We start from the raw sequence: 15,267 nt of genomic DNA, 5'->3' as shown, positions 1-15,267 counted from the left end.
GATGCAAAATTGAGCATTTTGCAATATTTTCGTTGATTTCTGAGAGAATAATTCATGGATCTTGATGAAAAAAATCAGGGATGATCAGGCGCCTGATATTTATGAGTGTGTGGTGCAGATCCTGATAAAAATCCAGATCTATAGTGAATTTAAATGTGGTTGCAGCTCTGGCTTTAACATCTTTCTCCCAGTAAAGAGTTTCTTTCACCTGTACCACTGATGGCTCTCACAGAGAATAACCCCTATTATGTCGAAGCGTAACTTGTGCATCCACTTTATTATTTATTGAATTTCGGTAATTCGTTTTCTACTAAACAAAAATGTGGTGTTTTCAAAGAACTCCATCACAGCTGTAAACAATATCTTTGGTGACAATATCGTCAAGAGTGAGGAGAACAATTTTCTCACCGGGAATTCTGCTATTAAAACATCGTGATCCAGCAACAACAGTGTTCTCTCTGTGATGCTTTTGAGAGGTGACAGCGTTTCCACAAATCCAAGTGACAACACAGCAAATCATTTCTTTATACAGACGTAAAAACTTGCAAAATAAAAAATGTGTTGATAACTATAACAAGAAATAATGACCAACTCCTCCTTAACACTCTGCCACACTGGCTCCAGCCTTCAGCCATGTTAGCTGCTCCCCGGCTGAGTAACTGCACTAAAAGTTGTGACACAGACTGTTTAAATTTTCCGGCACCGACTCCTTGGACCTTGCTTAAGTTAGAAAATACATAAATTACCCGTTTGACCTTGTACTTTAATGGACATGAAAGATAAATATATTTGTTCCTTGTATTATTCATGAAGCCAATTCAACAGCACGAACAAGTCAATAAGTCAGCGTGAGAATCAAACCAAGGTGAGTAGTGTGATTGACTGCGGCTGGTATATGGGGAATCATAAAGCCTTAGGTTTGGACACTTCCCTGAGGCTCTCTCTTCGACACGAGATAGTCGGAAGTACACCAGGAGACGTAGAGCATATATTAGCATACTACATTATTCATCACTTGTCAGTAATTTGACTGGCAGAAACATTAGCTGCATCCAGGTCAAAACAGACTAAATAAGGAGCTAACAAACCTAAGAGACGGTGTAAATTTGGAATTAGGAGGAGAGCGGTTGCTGCATTTGTGAATTTCAGCCAATTGTGGCATTTGAGCCAAGGTCACATGAAACATAATCACAGCAGAAACCAATAATAACAACAATAATGATGATTACAGTTACAGAGTTATTAATTGACACGCAGCAACACAATGAGAAAAAGATATGCATTTGTTTTTACATTTCGTGTATGAATTAATTTCAATTCTATATATTTGGTTGTATGTGTCTCCTTTCCAATTTATAGTTATTTAAGGTTTATGGATAAACTGTAAAGCAAGCAATAATTTTTGCTGTGAGGGTTTGAAGACAACATGTTAGAAATAATTGCCAATTAAAAAAAATATATGATATTTCAGTATCAGCCTCCAAAAATGCTAAATTTTTTAAGTGAAACTTATCTTTAAGGTGCAGTAAATGAGATTTTACAACATACATTACACTAAATGACCATTTCCATCTTTAGAGGTTTGAGAGATTTGGTGATACATTTATTTAAAGTGCACTTTCTGCCCAGCACTTCCAATCACAGCACAATTGTCCCTGTACCGACCACCACGAAGGCCTCAGAGACCTGGCTACGACCAAATCAAACCATAAGTCTTGCTTTGCAGAAAACCCCCTGACACACACTAACACTCGTGTCCTCGCAGTGAGTGAGTAAAAGCAAGTGATGAGCTCCTAATAACTGCAGCCGACCAGCAGAGCAGGAAAATGTTTCACCACTGCCACTGTTCAGAGTTATGTTGTCACTTTATCCTCCACATCGACGTGTCAGACTTTAACCTGAAGTGACAGGTCGCTGCACTCTCTCTCAGCAGAGGACACCAACGGCTGGGGCCAAGGGGCACAGGGGTCGGGCCACCAGGTTGGCCTGTGCTAATGGACTGCTGACCAGACAAAACGTCCAGCCACTCAGGAGACGTCTGCCGCCTCCTTCTCACCACAACAGTGTCGCTCCCCATGTCCTCTGCATCGCCATCATCACCATCAGCCTCGTTCTCGCCACTTTGTCACTTTGCCTTTCACTGATTCAACCATTGTGCCGTTTTTTCCGCTTCTCACGAGTCATCTTCTGACTGAGAAATGTGGAGCTGTAGGTGAAGATTTGGAAGAAGAGGGCCACACCAAAAGATCCAGGCATTTGTGAAGGTCCACCTCAAGATGGCAGTGTTCACCATGAGCTGCCTGTGAGCTCAGCAGCTCCTCTCCCTCCCTCAGCAGCTGCAGCACAGACAGAGCTGTGGATGAAATTGAGGGTTATCTACAGCATTGAAATTAAGTAATGATTGGATGGCACAGTAAATGACGGCTGGATCTGTTGCTCTGATTCCCCATTTTATTAAACCTGCTGTTTTTCTCGTTACCTCTTGTCACTCCTGACGCGCCATTTTTTTGGTGGGGGGTCTAAGTCGTGTTGCGGGGATCAGCCTCCTCTTGTTGCGCTGAAACTTGTCAAGTAAAGCTCGTGTGCAGGTTATTTCCATGGTCACATCACAGCCTCTACAGATCACCACAGCTCTGGTGCGAGGCAGAAAACTTTAACAAAGAAAGAGACGCAGTTTTGACCCATTACGCACCAAATGCTGCTGCTGCACGGCTCTCAAGGCTGGGAACTGTCAAGGTTATATCTTTGAGGGACAAATACAGGTTTCCACGTGTGGCGGACAGAGCGGTACTGTGCCCCCCCCCCCGGTGCCAACAACGGCTCCTCTGTGTGGTGCGCAATTATTACGCACTCTCAAACACGGCTAGTGTGTGAGCGTGTTTAATATTGGCCAAAGTCAGTTGCTGTGCGTCTTTTTCATCAAATGCGGCTCAGGTCTTTTTTTGTGCCCACCCCAATTAGCGCAGCCTACCTGACGACAGCCTAACAGGTTGGCTTTCTGCTTTCTGACGCGTCCCTGCAGAGCCGGAGCTTTCTCACTGTAAAAGCTAGAGGACAGCGACTCCTGTTTTTTTTGTTTTTTTTCATTATCATCATCAGCACTCGCAGCTTCATCACCATCATCACCACCATCATCATCATCATCATCATCGCCCCCCCCCCTCCATCCAGCCTCGGGGTTTTTTGGTTAAAGCGTCTCCGCAGCCTGCAGCATCTTCGCAGAGCATCTCTCCGCGGACTGCCCCCCCCCCCCACCCATCCTGTGCGCATTAAGTGACGTGACTGCGGCCCAATCGCGGCCCGTCGACGCCACTGAGAGAGAGGGGCGGCGTCCAATGAGGAGGGTCGGTCGGGCAGCAGAGAGGAGAGGTGGGGAGGACGTCTGCGTGGTGTACTTCACCACCCCTCCTATGGGTTTACAGAGAGTTAGTGCAAGATATTCTGCTCTGGGAGTGAGAGCGCAAGGATAAACGGCGCACAGACGCTGCGCATCGGTGCCACACTGAGCCACCTTTTTTTTTCATCCAAAGCTCCAAACGGGATCCACTCTGAGATTTCACACGTCTTTTTCCTGTTCTTTAAAAAAAAAATTGCGTAAATGCCTTCATGATCTTTTTTTAACCTTGTGTCTGCGTCGGCCAATGGAGCTGTGTGAACTTGAGACATGACGGGACGCGAGTGTCTCCTCTTGCCTTCACCTCGTCGGCGCCTTCACCTTAACAGGTAGCCCGTGAGGGAGAGGACGGGACAGAAGAAGAATAAAACAAACCGGGACGTGTAACGGGAGATGTGCATTGATTTTCGGGACTCGTTACTAATGGAAGACACCGCAAACCACTGACCACCTGGCTGTCTGCTGGAGAGCTGATCACCGCAATCACCGCAGGTCGCACAGTTAGATCCTGTTTATTCCTGAAGTTCAATGGGGGGAAAGGAACTGCGACATATGCAGCCTCTGATTTACCCCAGTTTGTGCGACCAGCCGGTTTTCACCTGAAACCTGCTCCTGAGTCTGATTACTCTGCTCGTCTCTTCCCTGGACCCAGATCTGACTGAGAAGGATATCTTTACCAGATTAAGCTCGCAGGCGCACAGGATGAGAAGACTATGAGCTGACTCACTCCAGTTTTTTCTCCTGAGCTGGAACGGATTTTGGTATGTAAAATGAGAATCGGTCTCAAATCACACAAAACATTCACAAATCTGACAGAGCTCCTTTTGTAGGCTTCATTCATTCACTCATTCATGTATTCATCCGTTTAGGACCCCACACGCACAGCCCATCATCTTTAAATTTGGCAATTTAAGTGTAAAATGAATAGGACTGTGCAATGTGCTGTGAAGTTTTGTGGCCACGGGCTTTCGAAGTGCTGGATATTCTTAGTGACTATAAAATGTGGAGGATTTAGATATGGGGCAAACAGACATGAAAGGCTGCTGCAATGTTTTTTAGTTGAATTTTTCTTTGATGGATTGTTGATTAAGGCCTATGTCCAGATTTAATAGTACATTATTCAAAAAAAAAAAATATCAGGGTTTACCCCAACAGCTAATTATTATTTGTCAAATTGAATTTCTGTGCATGTTGTAGTTATTTCACTGAAGAGAAACTCCTGTTGTGTGTTTGTAGGTTAATCTGTGGAGGATTCCTGTCGTCACATTCAAGGAGTCACTGCCTGTAACATCAGTAGCATAGAAAGAAACTCCCGAGCTGTGCAGCCTGGAAGCACATTTACACTATCATGGATCTAAAAGACTATTACCTGTTGGGCACCCTACTCGCCTGCATATGGCTCGATCCTTCGATAGCCCAAGAGCTAATCTACCCTATCAGAGAGGAGTTGCAAGAAAATGTCCTCATTGGAAACATACCAAAGGACCTAAACATATCCCATACAAATGCTGCCACTGGAACAAGTGCTAATCTGGTCTACCGGCTCGTCTCCAAAGCGGGAGATAACCCACTGGTCCGTGTTCTGAGCAGCACTGGGGAGATTTTCACAACATCAAACCGAATCGACAGGGAGAAGTTGTGCCCCGGTCCCTCATTTGAGGACAGCGAGTGCTCTTTTGAAATTGAAGTGGTCATTCTACCTAATGATTATTTCAGGCTGATTAAGATCAAAATAATCGTCAAAGACACAAATGATAATGCCCCCATGTTCCCGTCCCCTGTGATCAACATCTCTATCCCCGAGAACACGCTCATTAACAACCGCTTTGCTATTCCCTCAGCCACTGACCCAGACACTGGCCCCAACAGTGTCCACAAATATGAGCTGATCAACGGGCAAAGTGCCTTCGGCTTAGACATAGTAGAAACGCCTGAGGGGGAGAAGTGGCCCCAGCTCATTGTGCAGCAGAATCTGGACAGAGAGCAGAAGGATACATATGTAATGAAGATCAAGGTGGAGGATGGTGGCAGTCCGCAGAAATCCAGCACTGCCATTCTACAAGTAACAGTAACAGATGTCAATGATAACAGACCGGTGTTTAAAGAGAATCAGATAGAGGTGCACATACCGGAGAACTCCGCCATTGGCACGTCTGTTGTGCAGCTTCTGGCCACAGATGCAGACGTAGGGGCAAATGCAGAGATACGTTATGTATTTGGGACTCAGGTGTCTCCTGCTACAAAAAGACTCTTTGCATTGAATACAACATCTGGCCTAATTACAGTGCAGAGACCCCTGGACAGAGAAGAGACAGCTATACATAAGCTCTCTGTTTTAGCCAGTGATGGCAGCTCCAGTCCTGCCAGAGCTACTGTCACCATAAATGTGACTGATGTTAATGACAATCCACCTAATATAGACCTGAGGTACATAATCAGTCCCATTAATGGCACTGTTTTCCTGTCGGAGAAGGATCCCATCAATACTAAGATAGCACTCATCACAGTGTCAGACAAAGACACCGACATTAACGGCAAGGTCATTTGTTTCATCGAGAAGGATGTGCCCTTCCATCTCAAAGCTGTGTACGACAACCAGTATCTGTTGGAGACATCCGCGCTGCTCGACTATGAAGGGACCAAGGAATACAACTTTAAAATTGTAGCGTCAGACTCCGGGAAACCGAGTTTGAATCAGACTGCCTTGGTCAGAGTGAGGCTGGAGGATGAGAATGACAACCCACCTATTTTTACTCAGCCAGTCATTGAGCTGGCTGTTATGGAGAACAACAAACGTGACCTGTTCCTCACTACGCTCAGCGCCACAGATGAGGACAGCGGGAAAAACGCAGAGATTGTTTATCAGCTAGGACCGAACGCGTCGTTCTTCGATCTCGACCGCAAAACAGGGGTGCTGACTGCGTCAAGGGTTTTTGATCGGGAGGATCAGGACAGGTTTCTCTTTACTGTAACGGCAAGAGATAACGGGACCCCCCCTCTGCAAACGCAGGCAGCTGTAATTGTAACTGTGCTGGATGAAAATGATAACAACCCCAAGTTCACACATAACCACTTTCAGTTTTTTGTGTCTGAGAATCTACCTAAATACAGCACTGTGGGTGTGATAACTGTGACAGATTCAGACGCTGGAGAAAACGCTGCTGTTTCTCTCTCCATCCTGAATGACAATGAGAACTTTATATTGGATCCTTACTCCGGGGTGATAAAATCCAATGTGTCATTTGATAGGGAGCAACAGAGCTCCTACACTTTTGATGTCAGGGCTGTGGACAGTGGCAGGCCCCCTTGCTCCTCAGCTGCCAAGGTGACCATCAATGTCATTGACGTGAACGACAACACCCCCATCGTCATCTACCCCCCCTCCAACACATCTTTCAAGCTTGTTCCGCTCTCCTCGATCCCTGGATCTGTGGTAGCAGAAGTGTTCGCTGTAGACGGGGATACTGGAATGAACGCAGAACTCAAATACACAATTGTGAGTGGAAACAACAAAGGTCTGTTCAGAATTGACCCCGTCACAGGGAATATTACTCTGGAGGAGAAGCCAGCGGTGACTGACATAGGCTTACACAGATTAGTGGTCAATATCAGTGATCTGGGATATCCTAAATCGCTCCATACTCTGGTGCTGGTGTTTCTGTACGTCAATGACACTGTGGGGAACTCAACTCTCATATATGATCTCATCCGACGCACGATGGAAACCCCAATAGACCGAAACATAGGGGAAAGCAGCGAAACTTATCAAAGTGGTGACTATTTAACCATCATGATAGCCTTTGTCACTGGCGCCTTTGTGGTGATCATTGTCATCTTTGTCACTGTGCTGCTGCGCTGTCGCCATGCATCGAGGTTTAAAGCTGCACAGAGGAAAAAACAGGGAGCTGAGTGGATGTCGCCCAACACGGAGAACAAGCAGAACAAGAAGAAAAAGCGCAAAAAAAGGAAATCCCCTAAAAGTTCCCTGCTCAACTTCGTCACCATTGAGGGGAACAAACCCGACGATCCTGCCCACGAGCCAATCAACGGAACCATCAGCTTGCCAACCGAGCTGGAGGAGCAAGGGATTGGACGCTTTGATTGGAATGCCACACCTACCACCACCTTCAAACCCAGCAGTCCCGACCTGGCCCGGCACTACAAGTCTGCCTCGCCACAATCGGCCTTCCACCTCAAGGCTGACACGCCGGTGTCGGTGAAGAAGCATCACGTGATTCAGGAGCTCCCATTGGATAACACATTTGTCGGGGGTTGTGACACCCTTTCCAAGAGGTCCTCCACGAGCTCCGACCACTTCAGTGCCTCAGAGTGCAGCTCCCAAGGAGGGTTCAAGACGAAGGGCCCCATGCACACCAGACAGCAGGTAAAAGAGCACTTTTACTGGTCTATAAGTACTGCCTATAACTGCCCTGTTCCACAGTGCTAAAGTGCCAGTCTAGATTAGAGACTCGCTCTAAGTTACTGTGAAGCATCTGAAAAAAATACAGGAGACATACTGCTTCAGCAAGTTCCACTGTTTCTAAAATTAAAAAAAAGAAAAAGAGGAAGAGTTACTTGAACAACTGCTAAGTAATGGAGTTGATTATGGACTCAACAATCACAAGCATAATTTGGGGGGAATAATTATAGACTGATGTTTTGTCATTCATATATATTTATTAATTCATATTTAACAAAATGCAAGTTGGTGAGTGATTGCCTTGCCTTACTTTGTCTATTCAGCAACCAGGTTAGATCACTGGTTAAATGTACCACCATAACATTAATTGTGACTCAATGTTCTCTGTGAAAGAAACATTTTTTTCTTGCCTATCTACTCAGATCACTGTTTTCATCATGGTTAACGCTGCACACATCCTCCCAGAAAAAACAAAAGAAATCCAAAAATGAACAAAATAGCTGACTTTTCACCTCTCCTCATAAATCAGGTGTATTCATGTTTTTTTTTTTTATTTGTTTGTTTCTTCGCTCTTGGTGACTTGTACCACAAAAAAACAACCTTGTAATCTTTTCAACACCTGCAGCAATAATAACAGTCAACAATTAGTCTGCCGTGGTGGTGCTGTGAATGTCACAGTAGGCTTTGCTACATCATCTGAGCTTGAATTAAATGCCTCCTCTCAAAGCGCACGAGCGAACTGAGTGAAGCTTGTCTGCAACTTGATACACATCCAATTCAAAAAGGATTAGCCAATAATGAGCCTCAAATTTCAACATAATCCATGCTGATTTTTTTTTTTTTTATCAGAGCCTTATTAATTTTTCTGCTAATAAAGCACCAACACACAGCTAGTTCCGATCTAATGGGACACACGTGGACAAATTCAGGGAGCAGCAGAGAAGATGGGGGAGCGAGAGAGCAGAGGGAGAAAAGGGGGCAGAGTTGGAGCGTCGTCAGTGGGTCAGGCTTGATGGGAGGTGGTACTGAACCTTTAGGTGGCAGTGTTGCGCTGCATGGCACAGCCTGGCACGACGCCAACCTGCAGTGGACTTAGAAATGCAAGGGACGAGAAGAAAGGAGTGAAACCTTTTGTCGGTCTTCTTAGTGAAATACTCTCGCCTAACGATGCGGAGGCTGCACAGGGAAGATTGATAATGGCGGTTAGAGATTTGAGTGATAAGATCTATCCGGAAGGGAGAGTGGAATTACAGGGGGGACACCGTGCGACTCCTATCGATGCATACCTCCGGGTCACTGCATCTGGGGTTGGATTTAATGTGTTTCTGTGTGAGAGGTAGCAGTCAAAAGAGGCATTCACTCTGCCGCTATTTGTGTGTGCGTGTGTGTGAGAGCGAGAGAGAGAGAGAGAGAGGGAATAGACCAGGAGTTGAAATGGGTGATGGTGGTGACCGAGGGGATTCAACCCCAGAGGAGGACACATGAGATATGACACCGTACTGTAAGCACAACTTCATTGATTTGCTCAGTCATCCCACAGTTCCACACAGGATTTATTGTAATCAATAATTCTGACGAATGATTCAAAGAAGCACACAAACAGAGGCGGCTTGTTCCATATAGTGCCATCGATGACATAAATGATGCACTGCTGCAGATACTCTCACTCAACACGTGGTCGTCAAAAATGTTTTTCGATGTACTTGTATCTATAGCATTAATGTAAATCTTACTGTAGAAGAGCTCAAGTTGTGCCTCAGTCTAACTCTACCACACAAAGCACTTCAGTCACGCCAGTCTTCATTCAATATTGTCATCGCGACGTGAAAATCATATCTTACAATCGTGCCATGAAATTCAAGTCATTATCAAATTGTATGATATTTGTATATTAATGAAAGCATATCCTTCACAGTAGCAATACCTTTGAACTACTCAAATAAATATGCACTAATATATCTCGACTGCACACAAGGGTACACTTCCTTATCTCGGTTTCCATACTTGGAGGAGAAAAAAAAGTAATTTATCTTACCACTCTTAGCTAATTGTCTTTGGATATTTTTAATGAAGACTCTTCAGGCATATTTGGTTTTGGTTATTAGTAATAACTAATTCCAAATACAACTTACATAGAATATGAGCCCATGTTTGAGGCTAAGTGGCAGTTATAGACAGTGAGGAAATCAATATCTCCATGGGCATGATTTACTGGATAGGCAGGGTATGTTATCAATGTCATTGTTACTTCCATATTTTGATTTTTCTTGTACAGTGCGACTGTTTGTATTGACATGTGCATACTGTTTGTATTGACATGTGCATGTCATCTCCATTTCATGACCATTGATAGGTAGATGCCCATCCAGTGTATCCAGTTTCTTTTTTTTAAATCTCCTGGCATATTGAGTAAAAAACAAAAAACAGAGAGGATAATAATAAAAAAAAAGGAAAAGCCAAAAATACCAATTACCTTTGAGTGAATCTTTATACAGACAGTATATCCAAAAGGTAATATCGTTGGATTATCATATCATATTCCCTGCAGAGAAGAAGCGCTTCGGAAAAAAAGATAAGAACTGCAATATTAACAGGCTCCTTATATACACATAGATCAAAAAGTCAATATCGTTTAGTTTATTCTTCATTTCTAAAATGTGCTTTTATGGACTGTATCGAAATTGCAGCCAGTGATGCTGAATTGTTGCACTTTTTAAAGTATCAACAAAAGACTGGCAGTTATAGACAGTGTGGAAATTTGCCACTTGCATTGTTGCCTCATGAGCAACAAACCAATATCAATCACACATTATTGCCCAGAAGTTGACATGAAATAAGCAATTAATTGACAGAGGACATTAAAAAAAAACAATGGTGTGCAAAGCTCAGTCAAAACCTTTCGAAATTGACCCACTCTGTAGAAATCGAAAAGCCATTCTCTTCCAGCTCTCGAGAGTCTATGCAACATCAGCAGCGATCAATGAATAAGAAAACTGAAAGGAAATTGATAAACAAGGGAGCAGAACGGAAGGAGGTGAAGAACAACAGCAAAGGATGAAGATTGTCAGTGTTGTCTTCTTCTCAGAGGACACAGAGAAATAGAAATGCAGCAGTAGACATAACGGTGTCATCACAGACAAACAGACTGGAATCATGACAGCTTTTATAGAGACCCCAAACTTTGCTGATAGCACTAGGAGCAATCCTTCCCTTTGCTTTCTTTTTTCCCTCCACTTATTATTTACCCTCCAGGGACCTACATTAGTGTAAACAACACTGAGGGAAAAAAAAAAGGATGAAAACACTGTCCTAGTTTCACAATGCAACACAAGCATCTAAGAAACCGAGTATAATCCTCGCCGTTTCACCATCACTCTGACTTCTTCCTTTCGGTCGTCTTTCACATAGATGTTGTTGATTCACATAACATGAGCCCCTGAGTGGCTGTGCATCAACCGTATCCTGTGCACTGCATTCCAGAGCTCATGTTATGGACACGTTAACATTCTTTTACTGAGGGCAGTCACAAAAACATCATGCAATTACTGTCCGCATTTTAGTTTCTCATTCTTTTCTGAATGTGAAAACGAGGCTGTATATTTTCTGTTGCGCTCACTGTGTATAGATTAATATGTATATTCTTGCAGATACACGAGATGCAACTTCTTTCCTCTCGCTTTGTAATGGTAATCGACATTATATGTCATTGAGCACAATCCTGGTTCTTCTGTGGAGCTTTCAGTTGTGTAACTATGTGGCCTGAGCATCTCATGTGAAAAAAAGGCGTAATTGCTTTGGGTTATTAGTTATTTTCTCGCCTGGCAGAAAAGATGCGAGCACTGAAAGGAGCCGTGTACGTGCAGTTCATTTATCCCACACTGCTCTGATGTGCTCCTCCACAGCCCAAATCATGCATTAGCTCCAGGGACAGAGTATAACAGCTCCCTTTTGTGCAGCTTCACTATAGATGCTGCACATATAGAACAACTGACTGCAGGTTGACTTAATCAAAATAATTCTGGAGATGTTTTGCTTTGAATTACGTCCAGTCTCACTGCATCAGACTCGCATATTATCCCCCCTCTTGTTGTGACCATTGCAGTACAGTTGCTTTAAAAAAATGCAGTAGATGTATTTCAGTTTAAAGTAAACGATATGAGAAAGACCTTTGAGGAGGAACGTGCTCCTGGAGTTGTATTGTCAGTACATTTAATGAATGGACATTCTATGCAAACAGGAGTTTGTAAAGACCATTGTAATTATGGAGCCTTGGGGGAGTCGTCCTTCTTGTGCAGGTTCATTTGCCACATTAATAAGGGGATTAGTAGTACGTACGGGGGCTGATGGCAGCAGGAGAAGTTTGAGAAGATTAATGAACTATGACAATGTTGCACCTGAGGGGAAAAGTCTGTTGCAATATCTTCTGGGTTGTGCTGACACAGAGTTTGGCGCTATGAAAGAGGAAGATGGAGAGAGACCAGTGATTGTTGCCGACTGTGATCATACATCCTTTTCCTCAGCTGTCCTGTCACTTCTTAGCGAGACGGCGCTTGTGATCTCTTACACTGTACACGTCAATGATGCTCTCCTCTGAAGATGTTCCAGTGGATTTAAATCTTTCTCAAAAATACGGACACCACGGTGTAAAATCTTATGCACGGTTAAGGAAAACATTTTTCAAACTGGATAAATAACCATAAAAACACTTATTGACCAAGTCTTTGAGCAAATTCTGTCTTGTCTACAATTGGGTCTGTTGCCAACATCAGTTTAATAATGAAGCAAACTGCGGGTAGATGCAAGAAGAATAACCTGACTACTGTATGCTCTGAGTGAGTAAAATGTAACAGATCCTCAACACAAACGCAGCCATGGGGAGATAGTAAGCCAATAAGTCTGTGAGTGAAGTTTCTATCAAAGCTTTAAATCATCAGTGGAAGATTTGCTGGGCTCTTTACTGCAGAGAACATTGTATTTCTTTAAAAAACTTGTCATGTCCTCTATGTCTAGGCGGGTAAAAGGAAATGAAATGGATTGCGGGCTATACTAAGGTAGTGGTTGTGAGTACTACCAGAGTAGATTATTGCCCCAAGGGGGATCCAGTTTTGTCTGCACAAAACAACAAAATAAATCAAAGCCCTGTGGTGGTACACTGGCTGAACTGTGGAGTTCATTTATATGTTTTCCTCTGTTGAGAAAAGTGCTACTGATTTTTAATATCTATATATTTATTTATTTATCTATAGCCTTTTCTTTTCTCCCGCAAAAACACAGACAAAGGCAAATTACCAGGAATTACATTTGATTTTTTGATCATTTTAAAATCATTTTCATTTCCGTCTTAACCATTTTTTTAAAAATGTGTTGAGATTCCTCATCATTGTTTTCACATGTACAACTTTTGATAATGACAGATGTCATTTATCAAAAGGCCTTGTGTGTGTGTGTGTGTTGGTAAGTTCTTCTTTTTGCTTCCTTGGTTTGTTGTTTGTCCATCACTTTTGGCTGGCAACCAATTCATTTCAAATTTATCATCCATTTCTGCAATTTCTCAAAGCAAATTGATTGATGACCAATCTTCAGGGGGTTTGCTTTGTGAAATTAATGTTTTGCATGCACAAAAAACCCACCAAAGTCATTGTGGCTTTTGTGGAACTGTCACTACTTAATTCATCTCAATGTTTTCACTAATCCACAAAACACATTTCCCATTTTTCGAAGGCAATCAATCAAGTTGACATACTGGCTCCATATTTATTCGAACACGGCACGACGATGGAAAAAAAGAACTAACGACAAAATGCAGCTTAAAAACACTCGAGGACAACATCGCTTCTGGATTCCCTCAGATTTACCTCAAATATAAAGAGTAGAGGGTGGAAGAAAATGTTTCTTGACTGCTTGCTTGTCTACAAAAAAACAAATATGATATTAAAAAAAAGATGAAGTTATGATGCTACTTCATTGTTTGAATGCCCCCTCCTCACCCCCACTCCCAACAACCCATCTCCCCTCTCCGCTCCTCACTCGGCCCCTCCACCCTCTCCCCTTGTCCCCCTCCTGCCCCGGTCCCGTCTCCGGCCCACACCTCTCACCCATGTTTTATCGGGGTCAGTGCCGCTACATGCAATGTTAAATCACAGAGGGTGTGATCTGCTTTGTGTTCTGATCATTTGTGACAGATGAGGGTGCTTTGTGTTCAGCACGTAGTCACACTTTCTTTCCTGCTAACCGTCCACTCCCCCCTTTATCATTAGCGAGAAATGTGTGTGTGTGTGAAAGACAGGCAAAGTGGTGCTGTATGTCCTGACATGACAACCCCAGAGGGAGACGTGTCCTTGTCATTGGGTTGTTGTGTCAAGTGACACACAGGCTGCTGCTCTGTCACTAGCGTGTGCCAGTGTCTAAACTAATAGTTGTGATAATGGCATTGCCAGCCAAAGTCGCCCTCCAGCAAAGAGCCGCACTTGACTTGAAATGTGACTGCCATTGACTGCTCTGCCACTGGGCCCCATAGCTCACAAAGACTCTGTAACCCTCATCGATGTAAATCTTTCCTGTATATATGCGATGTTTCATGTAAATTGAACTCCTGGTAATCTTGCCTAATGTGCTGTGTTAAACAATAATGAACTTGTTTTCATTCTTTTTATTTATTTGCCCCCTGCTTTCTCCTTCTCTTTTTTTTCATTGCTGGGTATACATAAATTACATCTGAAATAAACTCTGCCAATTATTCCGTACAATGCAACTCCTATTCTGTCTTTAAAAGCTTTATTTGAACAGTGCTATTCTACCTTTATAATTTCATAATAAATGTTTCAAAGAGACAGTTTCTTTCCTGTTTTTAATTTGTCTGTTTGTTCTCCTGTTGTGATGTTGTGATAAGACTTAATGTATGAACTGGAATATGCCGCTATGTGTGAAACCAGCTCTAATCAGCATTTGTCCATGAACAAGTGCTTCGGCATATAATATTGCCAGGTTGTGTCTTTTTAAGAATCTTAAATAATTTCTGGTTTGACTAAATCCATTTTTTGAAATGAGGCACTCAAAGTCACTGAGGAACAGCCGGTGTAATAATGCGCTCACAGAGACAGTGACATTTCATTTTTAAAGTTAATTTAAAGAGGTACATTGTTCGGTATGGGGAGAATTTTTTTTACTTTCCCTGTTGAAAGATTCACACATGTCGTCCTCGTGTCTGCATGTGCAGTTTGGAGGCAGAATGACGAGTTTATAACCCAACCGGCCTCAACACATGAAAGTCAATGGGATCAAGTTAGCAGCTGCTCGCAGACATCTGTTGTGGACGTTGACTCTTTTAAAAACACAACTCACATCCACGTTTTCATTGACAGATTTACTGTCTGTGATGTTTATTTTCTCCGTACTGGTGATTCAGAGATATCAGCCCTCCAAATACGCCTCCATCAAGATCTATGAATTTTTT

The 15,267-nt window shown here is 43.1% G+C and overlaps 1 protein-coding gene and 1 long non-coding RNA gene across 6 annotated transcripts in view; one reads left to right on the top strand and one right to left on the bottom strand.

The window, feature by feature from the left end:
- Positions 1-269: 269 nt before the first annotated feature.
- Positions 270-3,225, bottom strand: LOC138407848 (uncharacterized). Its single transcript, XR_011241172.1, has 2 exons — positions 2,480-3,225; positions 270-2,353 (listed from the first exon to the last, which is right to left on the bottom strand). It is a non-coding gene; the product is annotated as an uncharacterized lncRNA (long non-coding RNA).
- Positions 3,226-3,373: 148 nt separating this feature from the next.
- Positions 3,374-15,267, top strand: part of LOC109625137 (protocadherin-9) — a 190,366-nt gene continuing 178,472 nt past the window's right edge. For 4 of the 5 annotated variants that reach the window (XM_069525612.1, XM_069525606.1, XM_069525608.1 and 1 more), the window contains exons 1-2: positions 3,374-4,155; positions 4,631-7,778. In XM_069525612.1, the coding sequence (XP_069381713.1) occupies positions 4,743-7,778 (3,036 nt within the window). In that variant the 5' untranslated portion in view covers positions 3,374-4,155; positions 4,631-4,742. Of the gene's footprint in view, positions 4,156-4,630; positions 7,779-13,535; positions 14,645-15,267 lie in introns of those variants that run through there. The other variant, XM_020080244.2, reaches the window with a different exon arrangement.

This window comes from Paralichthys olivaceus, chromosome 1 (genome assembly GCF_024713975.1).
Source record: "Paralichthys olivaceus isolate ysfri-2021 chromosome 1, ASM2471397v2, whole genome shotgun sequence".
NCBI classification, from domain to species: domain Eukaryota; kingdom Metazoa; phylum Chordata; class Actinopteri; order Pleuronectiformes; family Paralichthyidae; genus Paralichthys; species Paralichthys olivaceus.
Note: the sequence above shows the minus strand (reverse complement) of the source record. Positions and strands in the feature narration are given on the sequence as shown.